Genomic DNA, 10,082 nt, shown 5'->3' on the forward strand with positions numbered 1-10,082 from the left:
ATTGTTAGTGCAGTAGTATTGTCCATGTAATATTAATCATAAGAGTAAAACTAGTTTTTAGGGTTGATTTGATATACTGTCTCACACAGGCAAGGCTCCAAAAGGTGTGGTGATTTGTCAAGGTCAAACAGCTAATGTATGAGTTGCTTATGGCTGTTGTAACAAATTTCCATAAACAGCAGCTTAAAACAATGCTAATTAATTTTCTTACAATTCTGGAGATCAGAAGTCCAAAATGAGTCTCACTGGGCCAAAAATAAGGGAGTGTTTTTGGAGGCCCTAGAGACTCTGTTTCCTTGCCTTTCCCATCTACTAGAGGCTGCCTACATAGCCTTTGAGGTTCTCTTCCTCAATCTTCAAAGCTCACAACTTCATCACTCTAACTTCTGTATTCATGGTCACACGTCATGGTCTGTTAATTTAAAAACCACAAGATCCACACATTTAGAAAAAGATATTTTATTTCTTGTAAAGGTTTACAGCCTGCACGTGGCCATTTCACAGAGTCAGAAGCATAGTCTGGCAAAGACAAGAGGTAGCACTTCAAAGAAGGAGGGGTTAGGCTAGGAGCCTTATGATGAACAGATTGGCTACACATACATATTTAACAGGATGTAGGAGAAGCTCTGAATATTCAGAAAGGTGGTCCTGACACATGCGCACTGAATAAACACGCATGTAACATATAATCTATGTCCACTTTGAGGTGGAGACTTAACACTTAGATACACGACAATTAGACCCTGTATGTCTAAAAGTCTTCTCAGGACACAAAGGCACTCAAGTGTGCAGCCTCTGTAAACCAAAACTTATCCACGGTCAGTGGTCTTCTAATGGGGGTGCTGAAGTCAGTCTCTTGTCCAATCACAGCTTTAGTTAGGGCTGGTGAAACAGGGGGCCCTCAGTTAGTCAGTGTCTAATGATTGGTAAAGTGGAAAGTTTCAACATTGCTTATTTCAAGGCCAGTATTTGTTTAGCCACTTGCTAGAGAAGAAGGAAGTATTTGTGACAATTAGAATATAATTTATTTTTTAAGTGTAAGGGTGTATGACTTAACCCTTGCCTGGCATGGCCTTAGATCCTGTTTGTAATTTGATATCTGACTGCTACAAAGTCTGTCCTGTCAGTCTTATGATCTCCAGTTTAACAGTTTTCTCTAAACTCCAAAAGGAAGGGAGTATAACCAGGTGTGTTTGACCTCCCATCCTGTCAGTTTTCAAGTTTTTTATGGTGTCTTCTTAGCCAAGAGGGGGTTTGTACAGTTGACTGGGGCTTAGAATTTTATTTTTAGTTTACACCTGACTCTGGTTCTTTTGTCTCTGTCTTCCATTTACAAGGACTCTATTATTACATTGGTTTCATCTAGATAATCCAGAATAATCTCCCTATTTTAAGGTCAGCTGATTAGCCACAATAATTCCATGTGTTACCTTAATTACTCTTTGCCATGTAACCTACCATAGTCACAGGTTCTGAAGATTGGGGTATGGATATGTAGCAGGCCATTATTCTGCCTTTTACAGTTAGAAAAAGCTCCCCTACACATTTACTTAGTAGAGAGATGCTCATGGAGGCAAAAATGAGTGCAGCAAGACACTGTGAATGTATGCCCAGCATTTGCTGAGGTGGCACACCAACTCCTCAGGCCAACAGTTCATTCTCTATTTGTCAGAACCCTACATACACTTGGTCACTCACTTAAGGAAGCTCTCCATATCCACCTCTATGACTGATACTTCTTCCTCTTTGCCTAACACAAGTCATTATTCTTCTATGTCACCTTTATGCCTTGTAGCAGAGACTAATCTACATAACTCTCCCACTACCTTAAGATCCACCATCCATTCCACTCCAAACTTCCAAAAGTTCAGCAAGGAAAGTTTTATGAAATGTCCTATTGAGTGGATCTACAAATCTACATGTTAAAGGTGGTGACGATGCCAAGAGTCAAACACTGTCTGACAGCAGCATAATTTCCATTTAATATCCATTCAAGGAGTATTTCCAGAGCACTGCATTCCTGGTCCTGTGGAAGGTGAAAGACAAGGGAACTCTCTACATTCATAGAACATGTACTGTGATGGAGGAGGGATACAGATAAACAAGCTGCTCTAAATCTTTTAATGTGCAGCACCCATTAGAGTGTACAGGAGAGGCATGTACTCTCAATCAAGTGATCTCTTGGGGGAAACTGTGTTTTGGTTCTGGTTTTGGTTTCCTCACTTGCAAAATGAGACTGGAATAAATTGGAGGATGCTATCGCACCCTGGACATATTTAGTCCATAAAGGTGAGGCCAATCATATTGACCCTGGGTGGTGGATTTTTCTTTTCTTTTTTTGAACAACCATCAGATGTGCTGGCCACATGGAGCCTATTTACCTCCCAGCAATGATCTGAGCTGAGATGTGCATGTCTCTGGCATCTGCACATGCTCTCCAATCACCATCAGCCACTTCACTTGCTATGGCACCTCTTACATGGAGGCCAAGTATCAGGGGCCATTTTTCAGCAGGCAGTACATCACCTCACTCATTCTTAGTATTAGCTCATACTTAATGTGACTCCCAGTTTTAATGATCTGGTTTTCTGTTTGCTTAGTTGTGCGAATAAATCAATATACTAACCTTGACCTTAGGAAGCTGGAAATATGGAGATAAATAATAAATATACCTTGCCTTTAAGACAGACACTAAAGAGAGGCCAATTATAATAACCATTAAAACAGTGGTATATGTGTTAACAAGAAAGGAAGCATGAAACAAACGAGAAAGGACAGTTCTCTAAGGAGGAGACACGCTTTACAGCAGGGTGGCATCAGGTAAGCAAGGAGAAAATAACTTTGCCAGTGCATTGCACTCATTTGGATACAATGTAGGTTCAAAATAGGTGATTGCTGAAGAGAATGGAGCTAAATTGAATTCTAGAATAAGAAACCTGCATGTCAGAGGCAAAGAGGTGAATTATAACCTTGTGTTCTGGGAGCCCTAATCATTTGACCAGGGTTAAAACATAGAATTTACATTCAGAAGAAGGGAGATATGAAACTGGGGAGACAGAAAAAAATTCAATAATTGAGACCTTGTGTGTCAGGTTGATGAGGTTTAATTTATTCTAAAGATGATAGGGTATCATGGTAGGAGATTAAGCAGGGAGCACATGACCAGATTTGAAAAGTTTTTCAAAAGATCACTGTCAAGAGAATGAGTGGTCAGCATTAGGGGCTTATACCATAGATAGACAAATAACTTGGGAGACTGTTGTGATAACCATAGTGAGAGAGAATCAATAGTTAAGATTTCTATGTTGCAAACGAGAGATATTCCAAGTCAAATTCTGTTAATAAATAAGTAAACTTATTGGCTCATGCAACGAAAGTAGTGAAGTAGGGTGGGCTTTGCAGATGGATTAAAGTACCTGTCTCGGATCCATTTTCCTTTCGTTCCTGGGCTATACTTTATCTTCTGGCAGGTTTTCCTCATGTGGTGAATTAATTCAGGCTTTAAGTCTTCAGAAAATTTCCAGCAGTTGTCCCCTTGCATCTCATTGGCAAAATGGATTATGTGCTCTTCATCTAATCTTTTGTTCATGGGAATATGAAAAGCTAGGTTTAGGAATCACTCTTTGGGATAAGGATGGTAGAATTGCCATTCAATCAATCAGACCTGTCCCTGAAGTTGGGAGTTGTATTAGGTTTTTCTGAATAATCCAGGTCATATACAGAAAAGGTATATATGGGAACAACATTTAGATTACTATTGGGAACAGGAAAACACTGCTTGGGAGACAGCTATCAAGAGGTACTTTGAATGAAAATGGTCTAAGTTTTTTTTAATGTCAGGAATGAAGTAATGGAGAGGACAGAAAAATGTTAAAAGGATGGAAGGATTGAGAATTGATCATTGATCAATTATGAGAGGTTAAAAAAATAAAGAAATTGAGAAAGAGGCCTCAACTTTCTTTTTTTTCTTTAAGAGGGACCCCTTTATTACACATTTATAAAATAATAGTATAATATACTTATTAAAAATGGGACACTTTTTGTCATTTTTGGTATCTTGTATTCAATTTTTCCATCCTCTTCACAATTTCCATTAACTTGCTTTTTGTTATCCAGTGTTCACCTGAAACTTCTACCCCACCATTCAAAGTACAACCAAAGAATAAATGATCTTACAGATTGTTGTGAGACATTATCAGATAAATTAATCAAGTAACACATGAATAAAGATTGAGAGTTTTTAAATAAGTACAGTAAAAGCAAAAACATATGAAGCATAATTTAATCTGGTGATTCAGAAGGCACCTCAAGATTGTGTTGTGCCATTTTCCTCATGCTGTGTGTTTAGTTGCCTATAACAGAATTCTGGTTAGTAAAATATTGAAAAAAATTTCACATATAATTCACATTAAATGACTACAGATAGATACAATATGGGCATTTTGATGTGTACATTTGTACTTGACCAGGGCACAATTTATAATATACTAAGAAAACTAAAATTAATTACAAAATGAGTATTTTTAGCACACTTAGTAACAGCTACTTGTTTTAAACTATTATTTCATTTTTGGTGACCAAATTATATTTGACCATAATTAAAGAACACATAACCTTAAAATAATATTTAAGAAACAGTTACAACAGACATGTGTTACATTAAATGAAGAAAGGAAAGAAATGTACATGTATTAAAGGGTACTGAGGTTTTTCAAACTTTTGCTTTTGAAAAGTCTTTTAATCCACTTTCATGTAAATCAATTTAAACTTAAAAACTTTATACTCAGTGTACTTACAGAAAGAGGTGAAATCAGTGTTGAGCACATGGCTGCCTAACAACCATTCAATGCTGATCACGAATTAATAATTTTATTTGATTATCCCGATAAACATAATAATTGAGCCCATGTATATATGCAAGATGTGGAGGATCCAACTAATCAACTGCAGAAAGAAAAACACTCAACTTAAAAAAGGTTGAAACAAATGACAAATGGAAATGGCTGAATCACTGTACCTTTTTGACACAACCTTAAATCTTAGTTTTACTATATATTATTTGGTACTCCTGGATTCAGTAGTTGGGGTAAAAAAGGTTTCTGTATTCAAACATATCTACAGAATGTCAATATAAAATGTGTGGATATATACATTTAATATACACACACATATGTACACACAAACGCATACTCACATGTCTAGGAACCAGCACCTAACCACATCCCTGTTTCTCACTAATGACCCAATGAATCATTTATGACTTTAAGACCAGCTTAGATTCTATAAAGCTGTACAATATATGGCTAAAGAGGTCAAACACAAGCACCCATGTTCAGGCTGGATTCAACTGTTCCTCCTCATGATATCTGACAAACAGTAATACCACTTATGTAACAACAATATCTCAATAACTTAGAATTCAAAGTATAAAACCCTAAACATTGAGCTCCCTCATTGTTTAAAGAACACTCTTTCCATTCTATTTCCAATGACTGATAAGAGAACACACCAAACTAGATCACTGAACTGTACAAATGATCTTTACTCTTCTTTTTTTTTGAGACGAAGTCTCGCTCTGTCACCCAGGCTGGAGTGCAGTGGCCAGATCTGAGCTCACTGCAAGCTCTGCCTCCTGGGTTCACGCCATTCTCCTGCCTCAGCCTCCCAAGTAGCTGGGACTACAGGCGCCCGCCACATCGCCCAGCTAGTTTTTCGTATTTTTTAGTAGAGACGGGGTTTCACCGTGTTAGCCAGGATAGTCTCGATCTCCTGACCTCGTGATCCTCGGCCTCCCAAAGTGCTGGGATTACATGCTTGAGCCACCATGCCTGGCCGATCTTTACTCTTAATCTAAACAAACGTGTGTTAAAACATACTGAAACGCTGCAACCTTTGATTTCTTCATCTTTTCAATTGCCCGATGCAGGTCCTGCTGTTGAACAGGCCAAATTTCATCTTCATCATGGCTTTCTTCTGATGTAGAATGAACATATTCTCTAACACAGAGGAGGGCAACATCTTGACACATCTCTTTTAGGTCACTTCCTGAAAAGCCATCAGTTTCCTGGGCAACTTCTAGCAGGTCTACATGCCTATCCACATTTTCATTTTTCAAGATGAGTTTCAGGATTGCTTCTCTCTGTTTTAAAGCAGGCTGGTTGATGTGAAATCTTGTAGGCATTCTGCTCATTATAGCAGAGTCAAGGTCCTGAGGACGATTGGCAGCTCCCATTACTATGGCCTGGCAGCTGTGATCAGTATCCAATCTATCCCAGAGACTCATAAACTGAGCTTTCATCATAGCTATAGCTTCATGGTCAGAACTTGAACGGTTTCATAGAAAGGAGTCTATTTCATCTATAAAGATGATGGCGGGGGGGGGGGCCGAGCAAGATGGCCGAATAGGAACAGCTCCAGTCTCCAACTCCCGGCACGAGCGACACAGAAGACCGGTGATTTCTGCATTTTCAACTGAGGTACTGGGGTCACCTCACTGGGGAGTGCCGGTCAATCGGTGCTGGTCAGCTGCTGCAGCCTGACCAGCGAGAGCTGAAGCAGGGCGAGGCCTTGCCTCACCTAGGAAGCGCAAGGGGGAAGGGAATCCCTTTTCCTAGCCAGGCGAACTGAGACATACAACACCTGGAAAATCGGGTAATTCCCACCCCAATACTGCGCTTTAAGCAAACAGGCACACCAGGAGACTATACCCACACCTGGCCGGGAGGGTGCCACGGCCACGGAGCCTCCCTCATTGCTAGCACAGCAGTCTGCAATCTAACCGCAAGGCAGCAGCGAGGCTGGGAGAGGGGCGCCCGCCATTGCTGAGGCTTAAGTAGGTAAACAAACCTGCTGGGAAGCTCAAAATGGGTGGAGCTCACAGCAGCTCAAGGAAACCTGCCTGTCTCTGTAGACTCCACCTTTGGGGACAGGGCACAGCTAAAAAACAACAGGAGAAGCAGCAGAGGCCTGTGCAGACCCGAACAACTCTGTCTGACAGCTTTGAAGAGAGCAGTGGATCTCACAACACGGAGGTTGAGATCTGAGATCAGACAGACTGCCTGCTCAAGTGGGTCCCTGACCCCTGAGTAGCCTAACTGGGAGACTTCCCCCACTAGGGGCAGTCTGACACCCCACACCTCGCAGGGTGGAGTACACCCCTGAGAGGAAGCTTCCAAAGTAAGAATCAGACAGGTACACTCGCTGTTCAGCAATATTCTATCTTCTGCAACCTCTGCGGCTGATACCCAGGCAAACAGGGTCTGGAGTGGACCTCAAGCAATCTCCAACAGACCTACAGCTGAGGGTCCTCACTATTAGAAGGAAAACTATCAAACAGGAAGAACACCTATACCAAAACCCCTTCAATACATCACCATCATCAAAGACCAGAAGCAGATAAAACCACAAAGATGGGGAAGAAGCAGGGCAGAAAAGCTAGAAATTCAAAAAGTAAGAGCGCATCTCTCCCTGCAAAGGAGCACAGCTCATTGCCAGCAACGGATCAAAGCTGGTCAGAGAATGACTTTGACGAGATGAGAGAAGAAGGCTTCAGTCCATCAAACTTCTCAGAGCTAAAGGAGGAATTACGTACCCAGCGCAAAGAAACTAAACATCTTGAAAAAAGAGTGGAAGAATTGATAGCTAGATTAATTAATTCAGAGAAGATCATAAATGAAATGACAGAGATGAAAACCATGACACGAGAAATACGTGACAAATCCACAAGCTTCAGTAACCGACTTGATCAACTGGAAGAAAGAGTATCAGCGATTGAGGATCAAATAAATGAAATGAAGCGAGAAGAGAAACCAAAAGAAAAAAGAAGAAAAAGAAATGGACAAAGCCTGCAAGAAGTATGGGATTATGTAAAAAGACCAAATCTACGTCTGATTGGGGTGCCTGAAAGTGAGGGGGAAAATGGAACCAAGTTGGAAAACACTCTTCAGGATACCATCCAGGAGAACTTCCCCAACCTAGTAGGGCAGGCCAACATTCAAATTCAGGAAATACAGAGAACACCACAAAGATACTCCTCGAGAAGAGCAACTCTAAGACACATAATTGCCAGATTCACCAAAGTTGAAATGAAGGAAAAAATCTTAAGGGCAGCCAGAGAGAAAGGTCAGGTTACACACAAAGGGAAGCCCATCAGACTAACAGCAGATCTTTCGGCAGAAACTCTACAAGCCAGAAGAGAATGGGGGCCAATATTCAACGTTTTTAAAGAAAAGAATTTTAAACCCAGAATTTCATATCCAGCCAAACTAAGCTTCATCAGTGAAGGAGAAATAAAGTCCTTTACAGATAAGCAAATGCTTAGAGATTTTGTCACCACCAGGCCTGCCTTACAAGAGACCCTGAAGGAAGCCCTAAACATGGAAAGGAACAACCGGTACCAGCCATTGCAAAGCATGCCAAAATGTAAAGACCATCGAGGCTAGGAAGAAACTGCATCAACTAACAAGCAAAACAACCAGTTAATATCATAATGGCAGGATCAAGTTCACACATAACAATATTAACCTTAAATGTAAATGGACTAAATGCTCCAATTAAAAGACACAGACTGGCAAACTGGATAAAGAGTCAAGACCCATCAGTGTGCTGTCTTCAGGAGACCCATCTCACATGCAGAGACATATATAGGCTCAAAATAAAAGGATGGAGGAAGATCTACAAAGCAAATGGAGAACAAAAAAAAGGGGGTTGCAATCCTAGTCTCTGATAAAATAGACTTTAAACCATCAAAGATCAAAAGAGACAAAGAAGGCCATTACATAAAGGTAAAGGGATCAATTCAACAGGAAGAGCTAACTATCCTAAATATATATGCACCCAATACAGGAGCACCCAAATTCATAAAGCAAGTCCTTAGAGACTTACAAAGAGACTTAGACTCCCATACAATAATAATGGGAGACTTCAACACTCCACTGTCAACATTAGACAGATCAATGAGACAGAAAGTTAACAAGGATATCCAGGAATTGAACTCATCTCTGCACCAAGCGGTCCTAATAGACATCTATAGAACTCTCCACTCCAAATCAACAGAATATACATTCTTCTCAACACCACATCGCACTTATTCCAAAATTGACCACATAATTGGAAGTAAAGCACTCCTTAGCAAATGTAAAACAACAGAAATTATAACAAACTGTCTCTCAGACCACAGTGCAATCAAACTAGAACTCAGGACTAAGAAACTCAATCAAAACCACTCAACTACATGGAAACTGAACAACCTGCTCCTGAATGACTACTGGGTACCTAACGAAATAAAGGCAGAAATAAAGATGTTCTTTGAAACCAATGAGAACAAAGATACAACATACCAGAATCTCTGGGACACATTTAAAGCAGTGTGTAGAGGGAAATTTATAGCACTAAATGCCCACAAGAGAAAGCTGGAAAGATCTAAAATTGACACTCTAACATCACAATTAAAAGAAATGGAGAAGCAAGAGCAAACACGTTCAAAAGCTAGCAGAAGGCAAGAAATAACTAAGATCAGAGCAGAACTGAAGAAGATAGAGACACAAAAAACCCTTCAAAAAATCAATGAATCCAGGAGTTGGATTTTGAAAAGATAACAAAATTGACAGACCGCTAGCAAGACTAATAAAGAAGAAAAGAGAGAAGAATCAAATAGATGCAATTAAAAATGATAAAGGGGATATCACCACCAACCCCACAGAAATAGAAACTACCATCAGAGAATACTATAAACACCTCTACGCAAATCAACTAGAAAATCTAGAAGAAATGGATAATTTCCTGGACACTTACACTCTTCCAAGACTAAACCAGGAAGAAGTTGAATCCCTGAATAGACCAATAGCAGGCTCTGAAATTGAGGCAATAATTAATAGCCTACCAACCAAGAAAAGTCCAGGACCAGATGGATTCACAGCTGAATTCTACCAGAGGTACAAAGAGGAGCTGGTACCATTTCTTCTGAAACTATTCCAATCAATAGAAAAAGAGGGAATCCTCCCTAACTCATTTTATGAGGCCAACATCATCCTGATACCAAAGCCTGGCAGAGACACAACAAAAAAAGAGAATTTTAGACCAAT

The 10,082-nt window shown here is 40.1% G+C and overlaps 1 protein-coding gene across 1 annotated transcript in view; it reads right to left on the minus strand.

Moving 5' to 3' along the window:
• Positions 1 to 5,845: 5,845 nt before the first annotated feature.
• LOC111539364 (ATPase family AAA domain-containing protein 1-like) overlaps positions 5,846 to 10,082 on the minus strand; it is a 7,723-nt gene continuing 3,486 nt past the window's right edge. Inside the window, 1 exon segment of the mRNA XM_026454140.1 lies at positions 5,846 to 6,372. Within this exon segment, the coding sequence (XP_026309925.1) occupies positions 5,846 to 6,372 (527 nt within the window).

The sequence above is a fragment of the Piliocolobus tephrosceles genome, chromosome 1, assembly GCF_002776525.5.
Source record: "Piliocolobus tephrosceles isolate RC106 chromosome 1, ASM277652v3, whole genome shotgun sequence".
NCBI lineage: Eukaryota > Metazoa > Chordata > Mammalia > Primates > Cercopithecidae > Piliocolobus > Piliocolobus tephrosceles.